Source organism: Ovis canadensis, chromosome 2, assembly GCF_042477335.2.
Source record: "Ovis canadensis isolate MfBH-ARS-UI-01 breed Bighorn chromosome 2, ARS-UI_OviCan_v2, whole genome shotgun sequence".
Classification (NCBI taxonomy): Eukaryota; Metazoa; Chordata; class Mammalia; order Artiodactyla; family Bovidae; genus Ovis; species Ovis canadensis.
The window spans coordinates 225,975,127-226,000,159 of NC_091246.1; the positions used below are offsets into that span (position 1 = coordinate 225,975,127).

The 25,033-nt window shown below is 46.9% G+C and overlaps 1 protein-coding gene across 2 annotated transcripts; it reads left to right on the forward strand.

Annotated features, from left to right (window-relative positions):
* The first annotated feature begins 1,327 nt into the window (after positions 1–1,327).
* PLCD4 (phospholipase C delta 4) lies at positions 1,328–24,495 on the forward strand. Of its 2 annotated transcripts, XM_069578358.1 has the most exons (16): positions 1,328–1,569; positions 6,796–6,851; positions 6,968–7,126; positions 7,410–7,638; positions 8,731–8,866; positions 9,435–9,666; positions 15,745–15,946; positions 16,879–17,023; positions 17,834–17,986; positions 19,611–19,778; positions 21,269–21,425; positions 21,758–21,874; positions 22,111–22,283; positions 23,066–23,201; positions 23,530–23,679; positions 23,781–24,495. In XM_069578358.1, exons 2-16 carry the CDS (start codon positions 6,830–6,832, stop codon positions 23,885–23,887), a joined length of 2,286 nt encoding a protein of 761 aa, XP_069434459.1. In that variant the 5' UTR covers positions 1,328–1,569; positions 6,796–6,829; the 3' UTR covers positions 23,888–24,495. The 2 variants fall into 2 exon arrangements, with proteins under 2 accessions (XP_069434459.1, XP_069434460.1); XM_069578359.1 differs by lacking the exons at positions 1,328–1,569; positions 6,796–6,851; positions 6,968–7,126; positions 7,410–7,638 and adding an exon at positions 8,305–8,413.
* Positions 24,496–25,033: the final 538 nt, after the last annotated feature.

A 25,033-nucleotide genomic window follows, 5' to 3' on the forward strand; every position in this document is an offset into this window, starting at 1 on the left:
TTATTATGAAGACCCTTATCAGCAACCCAGGACCAGAAACAGAACTTGGCCAGCTATTTCAGAAGCCAGCTACATGCCCCATCCCACCGCAATGCCTCTCTCCTCCCCAAAGTAACCACTATCCTGACATTTATGGGAATTACTCAGGAGGATTTTATTTTAATGGGACTAAAGGTTTAGCTATAAATAAGCACTAATGGTAGAATATTAGGCAGTTGAGCGATGTTTGGAGGAGCCACGAGAGGCAGCCAGGTCCCAGAACACTCAGAAATGACACCACTTTGTACAGTTAGTTCCCTCTGTGCCTGTGATTAAGACATAACTCCCCACAGAAGTCCAAGTACAGAGCTGTGCCCCTACCCTCAGATCCATTCTGTCATACACCCAAAAAGAACCATACCCCACGGTCTTCCCAAGGCAGAGCAAAAGTAGGTCCCAACTCACAGTGCTGGGGAGGGTGTAAGGGACCCTGGCTGTCTCTGCTCTGACCTGTGAGTCCGGGCCATTGCTGAAACTTCACTGGGCCTCCGTTTCTCACTGTGAACTATGGGGCCGTAATAAAGCCCTTGACAATCCCCTATTCCTCTCCTAACTTGACCCCCTTTCCTCAGTCTAGGTGTTTGTTTCCGCTGCCTATTCATACACGCTTTAAGAAGTTCATTACCTTGCTTTCCCAGCTGGATGTCTTTCTAGCCTTGTGTTCCTCTTTTTCGCTTTTGATCCTTATACACTGTGAGTCTGCTTCATTTCTACATGTACCTTTATAAACACACAGATATGTCCTTGCCTGTTAGAGATGCTGAACAAACGGTTGTAGGATGAATGAACATATGAAACAAATTGTCTCCTACATTCATATATACATTCCTTCAATATTCAGCAGATATCTAATATATAGAGAGATGCCAACTTTTCCCTCTACACTCTAAAATCATTCTTCCTCCTTTTGTCACCTTTCCCCTTTTCCCACCATATCTTTTCTCCTTTCCCTGAGCCATAAAGTTAGACCGAGTGCTCAGCAAGACAGGATGCAGAGACACAGAAGCAGGCCAATGGAAACAGACACCACGGAAGGGAGCCAGATGAAATAAGGGCAAAGGCAGCTGTACAACATGCAGAGAGAAACCAACCAGGATGAAAAGCAGTGATTCATGGAGCACTGCCACTCGGATACTCCTTGGGTTTCGCTCTGAGAGTTACTGCGAGATTGAGGTCAGTGAGGGCTGGCATGGAGATGAAGGGCAGACAGGCTCCTCCCTGGAGATGCACTGCTCATCAATCCCTCCCCTTAATCCTGTTCTACCCACCCCACCCCCACGACTGCCTCACACTGACCAGTGTCCTGGGCCTTTAAGGGTTGGATGGGCTGGACTGAGGAAAGAACTCACACCTCTCCCCACCCCACTCCTTCCATCTGGCTGTAAGTCAGCCAGCGACAGCAGCAAACTGCAGCAGAAGAGGAGAGGAAGCCAGCGAGTGCAAGAAGAGCAAAGGAGCCCCGCTGGATTTCCTTGCCCCACGGCGGAGAGCATCCCAGAGCTCAGACGCAGGACGGCTATCCTGCCCACGGTAAGGGCTGGAGGCTCTGACCAGCCTCTGCTCCTAGCTCCGACATGCCCAAGTCCTTGCCCGTGCCCTCCACATGCTTATTCCCCCTGACTAAATCATACCCTGGACTCCTTTGCCTGAACAGGTTTATGGGCCCCCAACCTGCTGGTTTTCTCTAGCTTATCCACTTGGACTTATAGTTTTCCTACTAGCTATATCAGTTACCTTTTTATATGAGGACCTCTTAGCTACCCAGGGCTGCCACTGTGTAGACAAGTGGTGAGCCCACCCCAGGAAGGGAAGAGAGAGAACTGGAGCAATCATGCTTCAGCACAAATTCATTAACAGATTGTTGAGGATTACCACATGAGAGTTGGCCAAGACCCATGGAGGATACAGAAACCCCTGATAATAGGCAGAGAGTTGTGAGACTTCCATGGAAAGAGCCAGGGTTTGAGTTCTATGCCTCATTCTTAGCCTGCTCAATGATCCAGGGCACTTTTTCGGTGCCCATGAAAGAGAGGCCTAATGGGAAGGATTATAGAACTGAAAAACTATGATTTTCAGATAAGTTGGTGTTGAGACCAAAACAACAATTCACACTTCAGGGACTCAGTCTGACCTATTCCCAGCTGCCTCCTAGGTCTGACCAAGTGCTGTCAAATAGGAGGCACTTGAGAATTTATGGGATGAGAGGAGGCATAAGCAAATCTGATTGATTCACAGGCGTCCATGAGAACATTAAATTGATGTGCACAAGAGTACAACAGAATCTTTCTAGGCACAGGAAATATTCTTTCATTTTTACTGTAACTTCTTTTTAAATAAAGCTGCCTTTTTGGGGAATCATTATTAAAAAAAATATTGGGAAGAGTACCTGCTCCTAGTCCTGTCTCTGATGTTAACTAGCTCTGTGACTTTGGACCATGCCTTCCTGATCTATTGTGGGAGGGAGTAGAGGGTTCCCTAGATTTGCTTGTGTCTCAGGAGCTCTTGTTAAAAATGAATATTCCTGGGCCCCATCCTTAGAAACTCTGATCTGGTAGATTTGAGGTAGGGCTAAGGAATCTCTATTTTAAGACAGTCTACAGGAGACACTGATATAACCAGGAACCACTAGATTGATGTGTTGTATGAGTCTTCAAGCTCTAACATTCTGAGGGCTATGACCTGTGACGGGAGCCATTCTGTCCTCTTCATATGAATAAGGTTTGTCATAATCCTGCTCCAAAGAAAGAGAGTAAACAGGATGATTCTCTTCCTTCCTGCCCTCAGGGAGACTGTAGACAACCTCGAATTCCACTATAAGTCACAGGCAACTCTACCAATGTCCATCTCCAGGAGATATGAAGCCACCTGTCAGTTGAGGACCAAATCTTGCTTGGCAACCCTTGGCCACTTCCTGCCCTATTTGTGTGTCTATTTTCTCATCTGTATTGTAGAGATAACTATCTGTATCCTCAGGGAGCTCCACATATGTGCCTAGGCGTAAACAGTTAAGACCCAACCTCTCTCTCAGTCATTGTCCTCTGGTTCTTGCCTCTTTCTCTTGCTCCCACTCCCAAATCCTTTTTCCCTCCTCTCCAAACTGTACCTGCCTCAGTTGTGACCATCCTCCTCATTCCACCTTCAGGTGCCAGAGGAAACACCAAGACCTAGAACACCTAAGTTCTAAGTTGCATTCTCTGAGTAGTTTGTTTAGTCAGTCTCCTAGGATACAGGGGAAGATGAAGCTGAGCAGAAGGATCTGTTACTCAGGATCCCAACCCAAGAGTCCCCCTTCCTGAACCAAAGTCTCAAGCACCTTTCAGGGGACGAGAATCCGAGCCATTGCAAATTAGAAGAGAAATGAAAGAGCAAGGACTAATGAGGAGAAGGGATGAGGAGAAGGATGAGAAGTCAAGAGCAAAGAGAGGCTGACTTAGGTAAGCAAATAGGAAGGCAAAGGGAGGGCCAGGAGAGAGAAAAGTGAACTAGGAAGAAAGGAAAAAGAAGGGGTCAGGTAGAAGAGGGAGAAGGGGAAGAAAATAAGAAGAAGGAAAAGAAAGGCTATTGAGTGGGATATGGTAGGAACAGAAAATGATGGGGTGGCGGGGAGGGAGAACAATGTCCCTCACTGAGTCCTAGCTCTGCTTTCATCGGCTTCCTAGAGAAAGCCTTTTCTAAGGGTAGTCTTGGTGAGGTCTCTGAGTTGGTCAAATGGAGACATCAGTTCTAGCCCCAGTTCTGCCACTTAATTCATTAGGTGACTGGTAGTTCAGCTAGCCTTCTGTCCCCTTTATTTTTTCTAACAAAAGGATTCCCATACTTTTAATGAGCTGCATAGACCGCTGGTGGGGAGACAGAAAGCACCGGGAGCCAAGCATTTCGTCTCCCCTGTGAGTTGTTCAGAGAGCAGTGATGTTCTGTGATCTGGTTGGTTAGCGTACAACCTTAACACAGGATAAATGTGTGCCACTTCATACGTGAGGCTTCTGACACAGCCATCTTGGTTCTTCTCCAGTGTCTTCTCTTGGAGTTGTATCTGATAACCTGTTTTCATTGGAATCTACTGAGGAATGGGATGATTCTGCTTTTTTTTGTGGTCAGGAGTCGCCTGATCCTGAAAGTCTTGTGAGAAGACATGGTGAGGCGCAAACTCAATTACACGTAGGATGGCAGAGAAAAGAGCTCCTCTGTCCCTTTTCTACAAAATGAAGTCCAGCTCTGACATCCTGTGGCTCCCTGAGTTGAACCTAGCCCTCTATCAGCCACGTGTCACCTAGATACAGTTTTAAAACAGTGACTCAAGAATGGGAGCAGGGCACGCCAAGCTCTGAGGTTGAAAGAGTTTGACAAAAAAGTATAAAATCATCTTCTAAGGCTGGTTTGAGATGAAGTAGGGGTGTCCCTGTGCTTGGGACTGTTCTCAGACCTCTCATGTCTCAGGACATCGTAGTGAGGCTCCCAGACACAGGCATATGGAAGAGGCATATGGAAGGTAATTCTGTCTTCTCCCAGGGCCAAAGCCCACCCATCCCAGAAGTTCAGAGGAGACAGGAGGCAGAATGTTGGCAAAAGTGATTAGACTTCAGCCCCAGGTTGACCCCAACCTTTCTTAGAGTCTGAAACTCTTAAGACATTTAATGGAGATCTGTTACGTTTTAGTCTTCATAGAACTTTTGCAAACCTTGGATTCCAAGCTGTGCAACACCACCCAGCAAAGCAGAAATGCTTTCCTGTCTTCTTTCCGTCCTTCTTCCTTCCAGAGGTCTCTTCTGGTCTCACTCAGGCTTCTACGTTCAGCCTCAGCCAGTAAAACCTTTCCCTCTTGGGACTCAAGCTGTGTTCTTGCTCTCCTGAGAGTTGCCTTATCTCTTCTGCTTAGACTCAGATTGGTTTCCTGCACATTCCTACTCCTTTGGAAAGTCTTCTCTAGGTCCTTCAGTCAGGAGAGCTGTAATTTCAGGGACCTCTACATCATTCCTGAAGACTGTCACCCTGGGTGGCTTTACGGCTCTTCCTACTTAAGGGAGATGGGGCACTAATATGCTGTGTGACCTCAGACAAGCCACATCATGTTTCTGGACTTCTGGTCTAATGTAGGGAGTTGAACTACATGATGTTTAAATGGAGTACTAACTAAATAATTAGTTTAAGGATTCTTTTTTTTTTTTTTTAAGATATTCACCTCTGACAAATTGTTAAACTTATTCAGGGATGTTCCTGGCAGTTCAGGGGTTAAGACTTCACACTTTCACTGCAGGGGGCACAGGTTCGATCCTTGATTGGGGAATTAAGATCCCACATGCTGCAAAGGGCAGCTGGAAAGACTTTTTTTTAAAGTTTAAACTTACTAATTAAAACCCACAATATTTCTCTTCAAGCATGGATCCTTTGCTTATACAAAAGCATAAAGCTTTATGTTCCGTGGACTTTGCCAGTTTCAGCATGATTTGGTTTTAAGCACTGAGTATGTTTCTTCTAGGCACAAAGCTAGGATCAAAGTGGCCACAAATCAAATCATCTAGTTCTTTTCAAGGCAAGTTTGTTGTTAGCTCTTATGATAACTTTAGTTCAGTTCAGTCGCTCAGTCATGTCCAACTCTTTGCAACCCCATGAATCACAGCACGCCAGGCCTCCCTGTCCATCACCAACTCCCAAGGTTTACACAGACTCATGTCCATCGAGTCAGTGATGCCATCCAGCCATCTCATCCTCTGTCGTCCCCTTCTCCTCTTGCCTCCAATCCCTCCCAGCATCAGGGTCTTTTCCAATGAGTCAACTCTTCACATGAGGTGGCCAAAGTATTGGAGTTTCAGCTTCAGCATCAGTCTTTCCAATGAACACCCAGGACTGATCTCCTTTAGGAGGGACTGGTTGGATCTCCTTGCAGTCCAAGGGACTCTCAAGAGTCTTCTCCAACACTACAGTTCAAAAGCATCAATTCTTCGGTGCTCAGCTTTCTTCACAGTCCAACTCTCACATCCATACATGACCAATGGAATAACCAGTCCTAAATGAGCACATATTTAAAGGTAGGAACTCTCTTTCAGTAGGTAGAGAAAACTTGAGCATGCAGTCCTGAGACTATGTAACTTATCTGGTCCATTAAAACTGTGAGAGTTACTATTATGAGTAAGAGTATGAGCTATACTTTATCATGTGAAGGTAGAAGTGGCTTATTTAGCAAGGCGCAGCACTAAGTGTGGTAGCAGAGACAAAAGAAATACTCTGGCGTAGCCTGTCCAGAGCTGGAGGATCCACACAGGAGCATGGAGAGGGCTCCTGGAAGGGAAGTTGAGATGATTCCACTTGGAGAAAGGAAGGCTAAGATGCAGAGAGATTCCAAGTTCTGAAAGCGGGCAGCCAGCAAGTTGGTGATTCCTAATAATGGGGAACTGAGAGAGGTGTGGTCAACGTGACCTCATGGATTGTAGGGTGTTGGGAAAGAAGAGGGTATTTGGCAGAAACCGCTGGGTTGGCCCTTTCGGAGATGGCCGTGGGAAACGGCAGAAACTCTGAAATCAGATGCATTTGGGTTTAAATTCCACGTCCCTGTGTGATTGAGACAAGTTTCTTAGCCTCTCTAAGCCTCAATCACTAAACTCAAATTAGAAGTGAAAAGAGCTACAAATTATGTAGATGAAGGAGCTGACACAACGCAGGCAGTCAAGGAACACTAATTTCCTTCTCTTCCTCCCTTGATCTATTACTCTAAGATCTCAAGATTAACCTGAAGCCCCTTGCTGCTCCTCGCTCCTTTAGGTGACTCTGGCATCAGCTGGTGAAGCACTGGGTGATGGCGTATCTGCTGCAAGGCCGTGAGTACCCCTGCAGAAGAGGGCTTGGGGAGACAACCCAGAGACAGAGAGGAGGTTGGACTCCTGTTCCAAAGCTCCTCCTGAGCCCTCCACCTTCCCTACTTCTCCTGGCTCAGGGCTGCCCGTCAATCAAGATCTGCTGCTGATGCAGAAAGGCACACTGATGCGCAAGGTGAGGTCCAAAAGCTGGAAGAAGCTAAGATTCTTCAGACTTCAGGACGATGGCATGACAGTCTGGCATGCCCGGCAGGCCGGAGGCAGGGCCAAGCCCAGCTGTGAGTGATGTGGATAGCCAGGGGTGGACATGTGGGTGGACAGGATCTTGCAGCACAGGCCCCTTGTCATGCTGCTATGAAAACAACGACTCATGCGGCAACTGAATTCCAAGAATCTGCATCTCCCTGTACTAAGGCTTTGGGGGTTTTAGTCTGTGGAGGCTGGGGTCCCTCTTCCTGTGGTTTCAGAGAGAAGAATGGGGAGTACTGGTCCTTGGCTCTCAGCTGCTATGATTTGTTGGACCCTTTGCTCAGGGCCCCCCACCCACTTCTTCCCCGGCAGTCTCAATCTCCGACGTGGACACAGTACGTGAGGGCCACGAGTCTGAGTTGCTGCGCAACCTGGCAGAGGAATTCCCCCTGGAGCAGGGCTTCACCATCGTCTTCCACGGCCGCCGCTCCAACCTAGACCTGGTGGCCAACAGTGTCCAGGAAGCCCAGACCTGGATGCACGGGCTCCAGCTATTGGTGGGCTTTGTCACCAACATGGACCAACAGGAGAGGCTGGACCAGTATCAGCAGGATGGAGTCAGAGTGGGATCCAGGGGTCACTGAAGGAGCCAAATTCTGAAGGGCTAGGGACAAGTAGGAGGGGGCACAGGGATAGAGGGGCCTGAGAGTCCAGATGGGGTGGCCAGGGACAGCTTGGGCTGATGTGAGGCTGAGATACTGAGGAAAGAATGAAGGCCTGGGATGGCACAGGCAGAGTCAAACAGAGTTTGGAGAGGAATCATGGCCCCCAGGATTGGGTAAAGGGACCGTGAGAGGCAAACTAGGTGCTGATCCTGAGAGCTGAACAGAAGATCCCAGTGGCATTAACTCCCACAGGGATGGGGAGCAACTCCTTAGGGGGCTTTAGTGGGATCAACTCACTTCATGTTTCCTAGACTGTATTCACCTTCTATGCTGGTCCATTCATTTATTCACCATCTATTAAGCAGAATGCCAGGCTTTAGGGATACAAGGATTAATGAGGCTCAGATATTGTTTTAGTCAGCAGAGAAAATAGAATTGTGTAAATAATTTAATTTACCAGCATTACAGTACTTAGCTGATATATGGGTGTTCAAAGGAAGGAGAAATACTTATTTTTAGCTGAGATGGTCATGAGAAAGCTTCAGGAGGAAGTAGCATTTGAGCTGAGCCTTGAAAATGAGTAGAATTTGAACTGAAGGGAAGAGGAAGGGAAGGCACTTGTGTCTGAGGAAACATCAGGAAAAAAGGCCCAGAGGTAGGAAGCTGAAGAGCTGGGACATACCAAGCAGGGGCTTGCTGAATCTGTCTGAGGTACAAGGTAGTCATTTCTGTGTTGAAAAGGCTGGTTTGGGGCCAGATCACTGGGGTGAAGGAGATCTTAATTTCTATGTTAGGGAAGTTGGGCTTCTTTCTGCAGGCAACAGGGAGGTCCCCAAAGTCACCTGAGCCATGCAGGGGCAAGATAGATTGGTGCTCTGGGGAGATTATTCCAGAAGCTAATGTGGAAAATGAATTGGCTTTGGGGAGGGGACTGGCAGCAAAGACAGAGCAGCAGATGTCAATGGATGAATGTGCACGCACATCTGCACACACACACACACACACTCAGTGCTTTTGCCTTGACTCAGACCTGGATGGCTGAGTGATTGGTTCCAGCGTGGAGACAAAAACCAGGATGGCCGGATGAGTTTCGGAGAGGTCCAACGGCTACTGCACCTGATGAATGTGGAAATGGACCAGGAACATGCCTTTCAGCTTTTCCAGGTGAGTCTTCTGGGGAAAGGTTAGCAGAAGCCAATCAAGACCACATTCTCCCTTAGTCAGAAGTCCTCCAACCCTCTCCAGCAACACACAGCTGTTGAATCTCTCCTACTACACCAGGTTCATTGGGAAGTGTGGGTAGGACATGGTTCTTACCCTTCAGTCTTGTTGGAAAGATGACTCATAATCTTATGAAAGGTAAATAACAACATGTTATTACATCAGACCTCAGGGACCTCTCTGTCCTTGGCCAGGATTTCACAAGTGCCTAGTACAGTGGAAAACTCCAACTGGCATGTGAGTAAATAGAAAAAGAGATCTTCTGATCTTTTAGGGACATTTAATTCTTTCTAGTTGAAATTTTTCTCCAGTAGCAAATGGTATGGCTGAAATTTTGCTTTTTACTCCCTGTAGTGGCTTCTCCTATGAACAGTAGTCAGGAGTTCTGTGGAAGCCTGCCTGGCTCCATCAATAATATGACCCTTACAAGGAAAGTCAAAACTGCAACATCTGCTTTTAACAGATGTTGCATTAAAGGGTTTTTTACTCTCCTCTAAACCCTCTTCTGCAGACAGCAGACACATCCCAGTCTGGGACTCTGGAGGGAGAAGAATTTGTAGAGTTCTATAAGTCATTGACTCAGCGTCCAGAGGTGCAGGAACTGTTTGAAAAGTTTTCATCTGATGGGCAGAAACTGACCCTGTTGGAATTTGTGGATTTCCTCCAAGAGGAGCAGAAGGAAGGAGAACGGGCTTCTGATCTTGCTCTGGAACTCATTGACCGCTATGAGCCTTCAGAAAGTGGTAAGAGGACTAAGGTGGTGAGGCACCATACATGGGGGCCAGATAGGGGGACCAAGAGACAACTAGCCTTCTGCCTAACTAAGGGAAAATTCAGTCCTACCCAGACCCCCTTCTCAATCATCTTCATCTTATTCAATCACTCCTCCAAAAGGAGAAAGCCATTTCCTGCCCACATAAGACAGGAGTCTCCTCTGTAGTGCTGTTATCTCTTAGGAGGAAGAACATTCCATAAGTCCCCTTTCCTCCACCACGCTCATATTTCTCATCCTTCACTTTCACACTGTTCTTCCTGATATCAACCTTTGTCCTCAGTGGAAACACAATCCTGCTCCTCTTATTTTTGGCTTCTTCTGTAGTGCATATGATTCCTTTCCCTTTAGTTCCCTTCATGGTTCCTGTTTGCTGTCTCTTCAAGTGCTGGCTCTCTGCCCTTTCCTGGACTTTTTCCAAGTTCCCCAGGTGGTTTTTGAGTCCTAAGTCCCTGAGCTGGGCAACTAGTCAGTCCCTGGCTGAGGGGGATGATGAGGTAGACAATCATTTAGCTGTTAACAAGCAGTTAAAATATGCCCTCTCTGCCCTCAAACCTTCTCCTTGCCCCTTTAGTAGACACATTCCTGCCCTTCGTTCCCTGCAGAGCACGAAAAACTTACATTATTAATAAAAAGAGGGCTTCCCTGATAGCTCAGTTGGTAAAGAATCCCTTTGCAATGCAGGAGACCCCAGTTTGATTCCTGCATTGGGAAGATCCACTGGGGAAAGGATAGGCTATCCAGTCCAATATTCTTGGGCTTCCCCTGTGGCTCAGCTGGTAAAGAATCCACCTGCAATGCGGGAGACCTAGGTTCAATCCCTGGGTTGGGAAGATCCCCTGGAGAAAGGAAAGGCTACCCACTCCAGTATTCTGGCCTGGAGAATTACATGGACTATATATATAGTCCATGGGGTCGCAAAGAGTCTGACACAACTGAGAGACTTTCACTTTACTTCACTTTATAGCTCTTACTTTATTTAATCTTTTGTGTGTGTGTGTGAGTGTGTGTGTGAGTGTGTGTGTGTGAGTGTGTGTGTGTGAGTATGTGTGTGAGTGTGTGTGTGTGAGTGTGTGTGTGTGTGAGTATGTGCGTGTGTTAGATGCTCAGTCGTGTCCAACTCTTTGCGAACCCATGGACTGTAGCCCACCAGGCTCCTCTGTCCATGGGATTTCCCAGGCAAGAATACAGGAGTGGGTAGGCATTCCCTTCTCCAGGAGATCTTCCCAACTCAGGGATTGAACCCCAGGTCTCCTGCACTGCAGGCAGATTCTTTACCATCTGAGGGAAGCCCTCAGTACTCATTACATCCTTGTAAATCAAAAGCAATAATATTTATTGGGCCTTTGCTAAGCATCCCATAATGTGCTGATGATATCTCTACATGCCTTTTCTCTTCTAATTTTTCCAACAATCCATGGAAGTGGATTTCTATTATCAACTCAGTTGTACAGAAGAGGAAAACTGAGATTTAGAAAAATTAAATGATTTGCTCAAAGTCAACAGCTAATGAAAGGAGGAATTGGAATTCAAAGCCAGATCATTGACTCTTACCTGGTGCCTCTCTTGAGAATGAGGATAAGACACGAGAGGAATGTGAGCTGGACAGGTGACCCAGGTTTCTTAGGTCTCAACTCCCATTCCCTTTTATTCATTCATTCACTACTTCAGCGAATGCTCACTGAGTATCTGTAATGTGCCAGGACCAATGATAGGCAACAGAGATACGGTAGTAGGTCAGACAAGAACACTACCCTTATGGACCGTGGAGCCAAACAAAGTGTTGGAATCACTGATTCCAGATTTATGTGGGTGCTCAGAGAAGAAAAGGGCTGTGAAGCAATCTTTTCAGAAAACTAAACAGAAGAGAAAGTTGAAGAGTTAAGACAAGATCCTCTATTTCCAATGCAGAATCCAGCACACATCATTACATTTATTCTGCCTGTGTGCATGCTCAGTCACTCAGTTCTGTCCAACTCTTTGTGGCCCATGGACTGTAGCCCACCAGACTCCTCTGTCCATGGAATTTTCCAGGCAAGAATACTGGAGTAGGTTGTCATTTCCTACTCCAGGGGACCTTCCCAACCCAGGGACTGAATCCTTGTCTCTTGGGTTTCCTGCACTGGCAGGCAGATTCTTTACCATTGAGCCACCTGGGAAGCCCCACATTTATTCTATCCACCCCGCTTGGAGTTCCTTCCCTTTTCACTTGACTATCAGATACAATAACACTGTGGCTGCAAAGTGTGGTATCAGTCAGGAGACAGGGGCTCAAGTTCCCACTCTGCTTCTTATGGAGTACTGAGTCGCTTAACCTATTGGAGGCTCAGTTTTCTCATTTGTAAAATAACTGGTGATCAAATGAAATAAAGCCCATGAAAAGTACCTGGTAGCTATAGATTTTAGCAATTTGCAATTTGAGTCATTACAGTCAAGAATGAAACTTCGTGGGATTTCTCTGGCAGTCCAGAGGTTAAGACTTCGAGCTTCCACTGAAGGGGGCATGGATTGGATCCCTGATCGGGGAACTAGCATCCTGCATGTCTCAAGTCACGGCCAAAATATAGAAAGAATGAAACTTTGTGCCCAACTTCTTGCCATTTTCCATCATCACCAGGCCTTGTCACACCTGGTATGAGGAAGCTGGGCATGAGAGTCAAGCTATTCTGCCTCCCCTGTAGCAAAGTTATCCTCAGTGAGACTTCACAGTCCAGCAGTGTAAGGCAGACTCTGACATCTGACTCCCTGGGTTCAAATCCCAGCTCCTTCACTTATTAGTTATTAGTTATGTGACATAATATTATACAGGCGGTGGTGACCAAAACCATCCCAAAGAAAAAGAAGTGCAAGAAGGCAAAGTTGTTGTCTGAGGAGGCTTTACAAATAGCTGAGAAAAGAAGAGAAGCAAAAGGCAAGGGAGAAAGGGAAAGATACCCAACTGAATGCAGAGTTTCAGAAAATAGCAAGAAGAGATATGAAAACCTTAAGAGAACAGTGCAAAGAAGTGGAGGAAAACAACAGAATAAAAAAGACTAAAGATCTCTTTAAGAAAATTGGAGATATCAAGGGAACATTTCATGTAAGAATGGGCACAATAAAGGACAGAAACAGTGAAAACCTAACAGAAGCAGAGGACATTAAGAAGAGGTGGCAAGAATACTCACAAGAACTGCACAAAAGGTTTTAATGATCTCGATGGTCATGATGGTGTGGTCACTCACCTAGAGCAAGACATCCTGGAGAGTGAAGTCAAGTGGACCTTAGGAAGCATTACTATGAATAAAGATAGTGGAGATGATGGAATTCCAGCCGAGCTATTTAAAATCCCAAAAGATGATGCTGTGAAAGTGCTCCACTCAATATATCAGCAAATTTGAAAACTCAGCAGTGGCCACAGGACTGGAAAAGGTCAGTTTTCATTCCAACCCCAAAGAAGGGCAATGCCAAAGAATGTTCAAACTACCACACAATTGCACTCATTTCATATGTTAGCAAGTTTTTAATGCTCAAAATCCTTCAAACCAGGCTTCCAGTAATACACAAACTGAGAACTTCTAGATATACAAGCTGGGTTTAAAAAAGGCGGAGGAACCAGAGATCAAATTGCCAACATTCGTTGGATCATAGAAAAAGCAGTAAGGGAATTCCAGAAAAACATCTACTTCTGCTTCATTGATTACGCCAAAGTCTTTGACTATGTGGATCACAATAAACTGTGGGAAATTCTTCAAGAGATGGGAATACCAGACCACCTTACCTGTCTCCTAAGAAACCAGTATGCAGGACAAAGAGCAACAGTTAGAACTGTACATGGAACAAGGGACTGCTTCAGAATTGGGAAAGGAGTATGTCTAGGCTATATGTTGTCACCCTGCTTATTTAACTTATATGCAGAGTATCTTACCTGAAATGTGAGGCTGGATGAATCACAAGCTGGAGTCAAGATTGCCAGGAGAAATATTAGCAACCTCAAATATGCAAATGATACCACTCTAATGGCAGAAAGTGAAGAGGAACAAAACAGCCTCTTGATGAAGGTGAAAGAGGAGAGTGAAAAAGCTGGCTTAAAACTCAACATTCATCTGGTGATGAATGTGATGAATGATGAAGTGATGGCATCTGGTCCCATCACTTTGTGCGAATAGAGGGGGAAAAGTGGAAACAATGACAAATTTTATTTCCTTGGGCTCCAAAATCACTGCAGACAGTGACTGTGTGCGTGTTAAATCATTTCAGTCATGTATAATTCTGTGCAACCCTATGGACTGTAGCCTGCCAGACTCCTCTGTGCATGGAACTCTCCAGGCAAGAATACTGGAGTGGGTTGCCATTTCCTTCTCCAGGGGATCATCTTGACCCAGGGATCAAACCAGGGTCTCTTATGTCTCCTACACTGGCAGGCAGGATCATTACCACTAGCACCACCTGATAGTGACTGCAGCCATGAAATTAAAAGACTCTTGCTCCTTGGAAGGAAAGCGGTGACAAACCTAGACAGCATATTAAAGAGCAGACACTCTCTGCTGACATCACTTTGCTGACAAAGGTCCGTATAGTCAAACCTATGGTTTTTCCAGTAGTCGTGTACAGCTGTGTGAGTTGGACCATAACGAAGGCTGAACGCCTTGAAATTGATGCTTTCAAGTTGCAGTGCTGGAGAAGCCTCTTGAAAGTCCCTTGGACAGCAAGAAGATCTAACCAGTCAATCCTAAAGGAAATCAACCCTGAATATTTACTGAAAGGACTGATGCTGTAGTTTCAATACTTTGACCACCTGATATGAAGAGCTGACTCATTAGAAAAGACCCTGATGCTGGGAAAGATTAAAGGCAGGAGGAGAAGGGGACAACAGAAGATGAGATGGTTGGATGGCATCACTGACTCAATGGACATGAGTTTGAGCAAACTCTGGCAGATAGTGAAGGACAGGGAAGCCTGGCATGCTGCAGGGCTGCAGAGTCAGACATGACTTAGCAACTGAACAACAACCCCAGATGTGACCCTGGGTATGTTACCTAAGCTTTCAGGGCAGATTATGTTATGTCCACCTGATTGTGTTGGTGAGAGCATTAAGGGAGATGCTGCATGTTATGTCCTTGACAGAGAGCAATGCTCAAGAAACCCTCAGGCCATAGTAGGCAGTAGCTACACAGCCCAGGGCATAACACGCAGGTACCTTGGTCTTGGGGCTTCCCAGCTGGTGCTAGTGCTGAAGAACGCCTGTGCCAATATAGGAAATGTAAGAGACGTAGGTTTGATCCCTGGGTTGGGAAGATCTCCTGGAGGAGGGCTTGGCAACCCTCTCCAGTATTCTTGCCTGAAGAATCTCAAGAACAGAGGAGCCTGGCAGGCTATAGCCCATAGGGTCGCAAAGAGTCTTCAGACGTGAGTGACTTGGCATGCATGCATGCACCTTGGTCTTGTCACTAACAAGTCTTTGACTTTGATCCTCTCTGAGCCTCGGTTGCCCCATCTATGAAATTAGTCCTTTGGACTAAATACTGTGCTGTCCTTCATGGTAACCCTGAGCTCCATGTGACTATTTAAATTTAAATTACAGTCGGCTCTCTGTATCTACAGGTGCCACATCATGGATACAGAGGGTCGACTGTACCATGCGATTCTGTGTTAGGCACTTGAGCGTCCATAGATTTTGGTATCTGCTATGGGGAAGGGGGAAGTCCTGGAGCCAATCTCCTGTGAATACAAAACTGTAATTTAGTTCTGCAGTCACACAGCAACATTTCAAATGCTCGGTAGCTTTATTTATTTAGAGGCTATCGTACTGGGCTGTGCAGACCAGAGAACATTTCCATCACTGTAGAAAGTTCTGTTGGGCAGCACTGGACTAGCATGATCTTAATAATTCCCTTTGTATCTTTACCGTTCTCTGAGGATGGGGATGCTTGAAATGACGGGCTGGAGAGGGCAATTTTGGGGTCTGGAGGCTGGGAGTGGACACCATTTGAAAGGCCGGGCCCTGGAGAGGGGTGGGGTGCTCTGAGCACTACCACTGAGAGCTTCTCACTCTAGCCACTCCACACCGCAGGCAAATTGCGGCATGTGCTAAGCTTGGACGGCTTCCTCGGCTACCTCTGCTCGAAGGACGGAGACATCTTCAATCCAACCTGCCACTCCCTCTACCAGGACATGACTCAACCCCTGAACCACTACTACATCAACTCCTCCCACAACACCTACCTGGTGGGGGACCAGCTTTGCGGCCAGAGCAGCGTGGAGGGATACATACGGTGCTGTGGGGCTGGGGGTGAAGGGGTCCAGTTCATGAGATGGGAAGGTCTGTGGGAAGTTGGAGGGGAATTGTTAGCAGACTGCAGGAACTGAAACGCTGTTGTGGGGGGATTTGAGCTGAGGATTCCTGGGTCCCTGAGAGACTTGGAAGAGATATTGGAGACTGGCAGGAGAGTGCTGTGGAAACCCTGTGGGTAAACAGAGCTTCTCTTTCATAGGACATGAAATTACCTTGGCACCAGAGGTCCTGACAGATTTATTTTGAACAAATAAATAAACTCAATGTTAAATGGGAGGCAGTAGGGAAGAGGATTTAAAAACAGAGGTTCTGGAGTCAGACCATTTGAGATGAACTGCTAGCTCCCTCACTTGGTACTCTGAGGTCAAATACTTAACCTCTCTCTGCCTCAGCTTCCCTATCTGAGACACAGAGATGATTACTATTCTGTCTATTCTGTCTGGCTTGTTGTGAGAATTCAATAAGGTAATTTATGTGTCAATAGGTAATAAATGGTACATGCTTTTATTGTGATTAACCATGCATTAGATCAAATAGTCAAGGCATCTTTTAATGCCAGCAGCTGAACTAGTCGCTTCAAGTCCAACTTCCCTAGGAAGCCTAGTAAGGAAGTAAAATGTAAATTTACCGAGAGTTTGAATAACTCGAGTGTCATATAAAGATATACAAGCAGAACACCAGAAGGCATTCTGTGATGGCTCCCTAAGGGCGGATTGTTGAGTAGGGCGGGGTGGAGATCAGTGTGAGCTGCAGGTGTGTCCCAGCAGACGGAGAAGGATCCATGGAGATGTAAATTGACAGTCTTGATGGGTGAGTGCCGGTGAGCACTGTTTTCTCCAGAGAGGGAAGAGGGTCCCTAGGTGAAAGATCACACCTTGACCCCTCCTGTCCCTGGGGGTGGGGTTCTTGCAGGGCCCTGAAGCGGGGGTGCCGCTGTGTGGAGGTGGATATATGGGATGGACCAAGCGGGGAACCTATTGTTTACCACGGACACACCCTGACCTCCCGCATCCCATTCAAAGATGTTGTGGCCGCTATAGGACAGTATGCCTTCCAGGTGGGAGCCTCAGGATGGAAATACTGGTGATTAGCAAGAGGATCTGAAGGAAGAGACTCTGGGTCTGGGGTTGGGGAGGGATGCAGGGGAAAGTAAAAGTATTAGTCACTCAGTTGAGCCCAACTCTTTGTGACCCCATGGACTGTAGCCCAACAGGCTCCTTTATCTATAGATTCTCCAGGCAAGAACACTAGAGTGGGTATCCATTCCCTTCGCCAGGGGATCTTCCTGACCTAGGTGATGTCAAATGACATATACATAAAAGAGATTTTAATTGTGAAGCATCAGGCAAACATTAAGGGATTATCATGAATAAGTGTTGGATGTGTTACTAGTTAAGTAGTAGTCATAGAAGTAATTGCTAACTGTAATGATTACTTCTAAAAACTTTTGTCACCCACCTGGGAGAGGGCGGAGGAGGAAACAGACAAACTGGTGGGCAGAGCTGGTAGAAAATAGCTATCTGGGGATGAAAGTCTGAAAGTGTAATGTGAACATGACTGGGGCACTGGCTTGGCTTTCCCACTCTAAGCCTGAAAACTCAAAAGTCCCAGAAGGACCTGGGTCAGACCTGGCACAGATCTGAGATTTGGGGTCCCAAGAGTGACTTTTAGATGTGGGGTGCCTAGACCCAGGCAGATCTCCTGGAGGCCTGGCATGGCGTCAGAGGACTTTTGGCAATCAGGGTACTCAGTTGAATAATTGGCAGGGGGTGGGGTGGTGGGGTGGTGGGTGGGGGTGGAGCTGGAGAAGCAAGAAGGTTATAGGCCTCAGAACTCTGGCTCCAGCGTGCCTTCCCCTCCTGACCAGACGTCAGACTATCCAGTCATCTTGTCGCTGGAGAACCATTGCAGCTGGGAGCAGCAGGAAATCATAGTGCGCCATCTGACGGAGATCCTGGGGGATCAGCTACTGATGACAGCCGTGGATGGGCAGCCTCCTACTCAGCTGCCTTCCCCTGAGGTAGGGACCCTGCCCTTCCAGCCCAGGCTTCCCTACCGGCCTTGGCTCTTCCTTCTAGGCCCATCTGTTCCCTTCTTCTCATCCTCAGATGGACCATCTTACTCTTTAATATTCTCAGAGACAACTTTAATTTTTAAAAAATTGAATTCTGGGTGTTCCCATGTGGTCTAGTGGTTATGATTCCAAGCTTTCACTGCCAATCCCTGCTCCAGGAACTGAGATCCTGCAAGCTGAGTGGCATGGCCAAAAGAAATTAAAAAAATCTAATTCAACATAAAATGCCAGATATAGCTTTCTAAATTTAAAACCATTTGTTTACTTTATATTTATTTTTTCAATGGAAGATCTTCATTTTTTTTCCTGATAGTTCATTATTACAGGCTCTACAAATATAAAGGGAGATTCCCCCACCATAATCTCAACCTCTCCAATAACAGCTGCCAACATTATAGATTTTTTACACACTTATATAGACATATATATGTAAATATGGTCACATTTTAAAAAAATGTGAATGGGATCATCCTTTCTATCCCTTTTATATATATCACAAATATTTTTTCATATATATTTTCTTTTTTAACAGTTCCATAGTATTGTACTTTATGTTACTGACCATAATTTACTCAACCAGTAGGTGGTAAAAATAACCGGTAAATGGTAAACATTTAGGTTGTTTATAATTTTTCATTTGTACATAGAGGTTTGCTCATTTACTCTTTCTTTGAAATGGATTCCTAGAAAAAAAATTGCTGGGCTGAAAACTGCATGTTGACATTTTTGGTTATCATTGTCAAGTTGCCCTCGGGGTGGGGGGTGCAGAAAAAAAAAAAAAAATTTCACTCCAACTGAAGAGTGTAAGGGGATGACTACAATTAACTCCAGTAGTGAGATGATTCGTAATGGCAAACATGAAAAAAAAGTCAAGTTTTTAAAAAACAAAGGTCTGTTTTATTCTTTCAAATTGATATTATTTACAAACTTTTTTATATGAGTTTATAATTTTTATTGATATATAACTTTAAAAATGTTAAAGATATTAATGCTTTAAAAATACTTTTTTGCAGTCTGTTCGGGGGGTGGGGGGCGGGGTGGCCACGCGGCGCATGACCCAGTTCATAACCAGGGACTGAACCCAGGACACAGCCGTGTGGAGTCCTAACCACTCGGCCACCAGGAAACTCCCCTAGCAGTCTATTTTTTCTTTCGTCTTCATAGCCTCTTCTGCTTTACAGGTTTTCAAGCTTTATGTAGTCACCTTTGCCAATCATTTTTTTATGTCTTCTGAGTTTTCAAAGGCTTTCCTACCTTGAGGCTATTCAGAAAGAGTCTCTATCTTCCTCTAATACTCTAATGTTCTTTACATGTAAATTTTGAATTTTTATGTGTCAAATGTGAGGTAGGGGTTCACATGTATTTTTTTCCTTAGAGATGTTACAGGTTGGCTTAACCATAAGAAATCCCTGCTCTATGTATCAAGTAGCCTTTCTGTGGGAACTTCCAACCACTCATTTGCTTCCTTTGCCTTTGAGGTGGTCCCATGAGAGCTGCATAGAAGTTGCACGACCCACAGGAGGGGCCCAGAGCAGACAGGTAGATAGGCCTCTCTGTTTTCGTCCCCTAGGACCTTCGGAGGAAGATTCTTGTGAAGGGAAAGAAGCTAATGCTTGAGGAAGAGGAGGAAGAGCCAGAGGCTGAACTGGAGGCGGAGCAGGAGGCTAAGCTGGACTTGGAGGCCCAGCTGGAGTCTGAGCCCCAGGAGCTGAGCCCTCGCAGTGAGGACAAAAAGAAGGTAGGCCAGGAGGGTGGTCTTTCTGCTCTGGTGTTTGATCAGTCAGTACTACAAGCTAAGACCCCATGTGTGAAGAGACTGGAGCCAGGCAGGGTGGAGAGCCAAGGAGCAAAATGCTCCTTGCCTCCAATGACAAGAGGCATGAGAATCCATACACAGCATCACCATATAGATGTCATATACAGACATATGGCAGTGGCTTTCCAACTTCTTTGTGCTGTGAGATCTTTAATGAAATTCTATATGGAAGCTCAGTACACAAAATAGATATATGCAGAGTCATTCTGGTTAAAGTACCTCTTTGGCTCTCTCCTGGGTCTCCCAGGTGACTTCTGAGACATCTTTGTACTACTTCCCAGTCTCTTTAAATGATACTTCAAAAACCACTGATGTGTGTGTGTATTGTTATATTAGGTAAGTAGGGCTTACTAGAGAAGGCAATGGCAACCTACTTCAGTACTCTTGCCTGGAAAATCCCATGGACAGAGGAGCCTGGAAGGCTGCAGTCCATGGGATTGCTAAGAGTCGGACAAGACTGAGTGACTTCACTTTCACTTTTCACTTTCCTCCATTGGAGAAGGAAATGGCAACCCACTCCAGTGTTCTTGCCTGGAGAATTCCAGGGAGGGGGGAGCCTGGTGAGCTGCCATCCATGGGGTCGCACAGAGTCAGACACGACTGAAGCGACTTAGCAGCAGCAGCAGCAGGGCTTACTAGAGTGACTGCTATGACCTCAACTAAAGTGTGTTTATTGCTAGAAAGTTTCTTGGAAAAGGTGAGTCTGAAAAGGGACCAGAAATAGCCAAAGAGGAGGAGCATGAAAGGTTGGGGAAGGGGTACCAATGGTGGGACCATCAAGATCTTGCTTTGAAGTCTGCATTTCTCTCTCTTGTGCACTTGCTTGGCTCAGCTGAATGACTTCTAGCTTATCATCCCGTTCTCTCTGGAGCTGTGTTGTCTCACCTGCTGCCATGCCCAGGGATGGAAATGGGAATTCAGAAAAATCTATAGATGTTACTCTGGGACTCTGACATCATTCCCGGTGTGAGTTCCATGACCATTTGCATACCTTGATGTATCTGGATTCATATACATTTTGATAAAAAATTAATTTGTTTTAAAAGATGAGAGGTAGTGAGGATGACATCTCTGTTTAGCAATACTAGGTTAAAGACCTGTTACCTGCACAGTAACCCTTTCAGCCCAGAGGCTGAAACCGATCCCTTTAGTATACGTAGATGGCTTTTATTCCCATTCCCATCCTCAGGTTGTGATGTGCCCGCTGTTGTGTCGGCCTTTGTGTTGTCAGATTATGGCCCAGGCTCCTATTTCCAAGCCTGGGCTTCTTCTCCTTCCCAAGCAGGTGAGGCAGGAGGGAGGCAGTGGGCAGAGCCTTAGGTTGGGTGGGGAAGTTCAGATCTTGGCCACTGGCTTCTTCCCTCTCGGATTGCTAATGGCTCAACTCTATCATCCTCTCTCTCCTTTTCCAGAAACCCAAGGCCATCTTGTGTCCAGCCCTCTCTGCCCTGGTTGTCTACTTGAAGGCTGTCACCTTCTACAGCTTCACTCACTCGAGGGAGCACTACCACTTCTATGAAACATCATCTTTCTCTGAAACCAAGGCCAAGAGCCTCATCAAGGAGGCTGGTCAGGACCAAGAGGGAGGGATGGAAATGGGATGGGTAAAGTCAGGTCTGATGGGCAGGAGGATGGGTTCCAAGAAAGAGGATGAGGGAGCAGAGGGATGCACAAGTTAAGGAACCCCCCAGACCAGGTATGGGGACAGGAGGTGAACAGTGGACTCAAGGCTCTAGGGGAAAGACAGCTGGGGGAGATGGTCTGCATGGAGCAGAGACAGTCACAGCCTTAGGAGATGCTGGAGAGAGGAGTGAAGTAGGTGGGCGGGGGCCCTTGGGACCAAGGAAGTAGGAGGGTCCACTCCACCCACTACCATCTCGGTACCCACACCCTCTTTACAGGCGATGAGTTTGTGCAGCACAATACCTGGCAGTTAAGCAGAGTATATCCCAGTGGCCTGAGGACGGATTCATCCAACTACAACCCCCAGGAATTCTGGAATGCAGGCTGCCAGATGGGTGAGAGAGTGGTAGGGACAGGGAAGAGGGAGTGCAAGGGCAATTGATGGGAAGTCATCCCTGGGTGGTAGTGGGGCTAGAGAGTGCTTCAAGGGGAGTGCCGGGCTGAGAAAGACGATCTCCAGTGTTGCCAGCAGCCCTTTTACAGCCAATAACTTCTCAGTCCGGTTTCCCTGAAAGATGGCTGTCTGGCCCCCAAGGTGACTCTTCTCCTATTTTTCTCCTGGGGCCCTCAGTGGCTATGAACATGCAGACAGCCGGGCTGGAGATGGACCTGTGTGATGGGCTCTTCCGCCAGAACGCTGGCTGTGGCTATGTGCTGAAGCCAGACTTCCTGCGCGATGCCCAGAGTTCCTTCCACCCTGAGAGGCCCATCAGCCCATTCAAAGCCCAGACCCTCATAATCCAGGTATAATGGAAAGAAAAACCACTGGGAAGAAACTGGGATAGCTGAAATAGAGCCTGCGGGGGCAGGGGCGGCTAGGTCTGACAGGAGTGTAACAGAGGGAAAGTTCCTCATGGGGCTGCATGGACTTTGGAGTCAATCGCCTAGGTTCAAACCCATTTACTAGTCATGTAATGTTTGGCAAACTTAACCTTATTCTCCTTACCTGCAAAACTGGGGTAATAATACTGCCTGACATACAGGACTGTTGAGATTAATCTGTGTGTGTGTGTGTGTGTGTGTGTGTGTGTGTGTGTGCTCAGTCCGACTCTTTGTGACCCCACGGACTGTGGCCCTCCAGGCCCCTCTGTCCATGTAATTTCCCAGGCAAGAATACTGGAGTGGGTTGCCATTTCCTACTCCAGGAGATCTCCCCAGGGATTGAACCCGAGTCTCCTGCACTGGCAGGCAGATTCTTGGCCACTGAGCCACCTGGGAAGCCCCTCGTTAATCTGAAGTGCTGACAACAGTGCCCAGGGCACAGTAAGTGCTATAGAAGGGTTGCTGTCACAACCTTCCCACCTTCAGACCCTACTAAATTTTTACTTGAATGCACTATAAATTGTAGGTGAGGTACTAGAAGAAAATATATTACCCATGAGAATTAGTTTTGCAAACCATAAGCGTATAGTGCAAGGTCCTATGTCTCCCCTTCCCCTCAGCCTTCCTCCTCCCCCCAGGGTGTGAGAGCTGGAGGGGGGCTGGGCTGAGCAGGAACTAGTGAGGTTCCAGAGCCCTGGTTGCAGGTAATCAGTGGTCAGCAACTCCCCAAAGTGGACAACACCAAAGAACAGTCCATTGTGGACCCCTTGGTGAGAGTGGAGATCTTTGGCGTCCGCCCAGACATAACCCGGCAAGAGACCAGCTACGTGGAGAACAATGGTGAGACACTGGGCAGTGCAGGGGAAAGTGGGAGGAGCATGGCTGTGGCTTTCCCACTGCGCAGGTCTCTGTTAAGCACAGTCCATCACCCCTCGTGCCCCCTCCAGGAGAAGCAGTGCAGACAGGACAAAGGATGAGGACTTGGGTCTGAAGCCAGGTCTCTCACTTACAGTGACCTAAGCACACTGCTTATCCACTCAGTTTCCTCACCTGTAAAGTGCTGACTACTCTGAAAATGAAGCAAGAGAACACAGGGCAAACAACTCACCAGCACGGTCAACAATGTCTGTTCCTTCATCCCTTCCCTCACTCACCCTCCCTGGCTCAGGTTTTAATCCATACTGGGGGCAGACACTGTGCTTTCGGATCCTGGTACCTGAACTGGCCCTGCTGCGTTTTGTGGTCAAAGACTATGACTGGAAATCCCGAAACGATTTCATTGGTCAGTACACCCTGCCGTGGAGCTGCATGCAGCAAGGTGAGATGGTCTTCCCTCTCCCGGCCCACACCCCAGCTCTGGCCTGATGCTGATCAGCTCTTCCTGATGCTGTCCTCTCTACCCCTCCAACCACCCCCCAGGTTACCGCCACATACACCTGCTCTCCAAGGATGGCCTCAGCCTTCACCCAGCTTCCATCTTCGTGCACATCTGCACACAGGAAGTGTTAGAGGAGGCTGAATCTTAAGGCAGCCACTTCACAGGTGGAGTGGATTCACTGGCTGTAGATGGTGAGAAAAATGAAAAAACAAAACCAAAAAACCTGGAAGGATGCTCCAGAAAGCAAACAGTGGTAAAAACCCGAGCTTTGGACTCTGCCGTCTCAGGCACAAAATGACTTGGTCCTTCCTGACAAGCAAATGTAGGACCCAATTTTTCACCTTCTTTCTTTCCCTTTCTTCGTTTTCACAAGTCTCCGGCATCATTCCTGTCCTTTCCCTCTGCAGACTCTACACTGGAATTCCTTCCTTCCTCTGGCTATAGGCTCAACACCATACCCAGATCTAGGACAGTCCTTTCCCACCAACTCTGGCTCAAAGGCACATTGCAGCTAGAAATCCAGAGTGGGGCTTGGGGGCGGAGAAACCCAAAACCCAAACCTCCACCCCTAGCTTCCTCAAAGTCCAGAGCCAAGGGAAAGACAAATCGAGCCTCAAGTCTCCCCAGGCAAAGGCTGGGGAAGGAGATCTGATCCCCTGTATTATGACTCTCAACAGAACACTGCATGGCCCAGAGAGTCCCCACTGGACTCCTGCTCACTTGTGCCACCAGTATAAATAGAGCTTCTCTCTCAAATTGGCATGAGTGTGGTCTCTTATTGTTGGGCAAGGAGATATGAGGGTTGGGGGACATTTGGGTAAGACAGGTGGGATAGGAAAAGTGGGAAAACAGGGTTTCCCAGGCCCCCCAGCATTCACTACACAGAAAGGGTAAGAAGTATGACTTCTAAGTGGCAGGGTAAAAGGAGAGACAGAGAGTTACATGATCCCAGCCTTCCTAAAGAGTTGGCCTGGAATAGTCTTGCTTTATGTCTGGTGTCTCAGCATAATTATTAATAGTATCCTCTTTGATTTCCCCAGTGTGTCCCAGTTTAGATGATTCATGATACAGTCACTGTGAAGCATCGACAGAATTCTGGGTGAGAGATTTACCTCCCCAACTGTCTGTCTTCCACTATCCTGTGCTTTAACTCCAGTCCAGCAGCTGAGCTGGTCTGAGGATGCTGCTGAGTTAACGCTGCTTCTACAAGAGGCTGAGTAGGTAGCAATCCTCCATCTACTGGAAGACAAAGGGATTTGGAAATAAGGAGCAGGGCAAGGGCTAACTCAGGCTC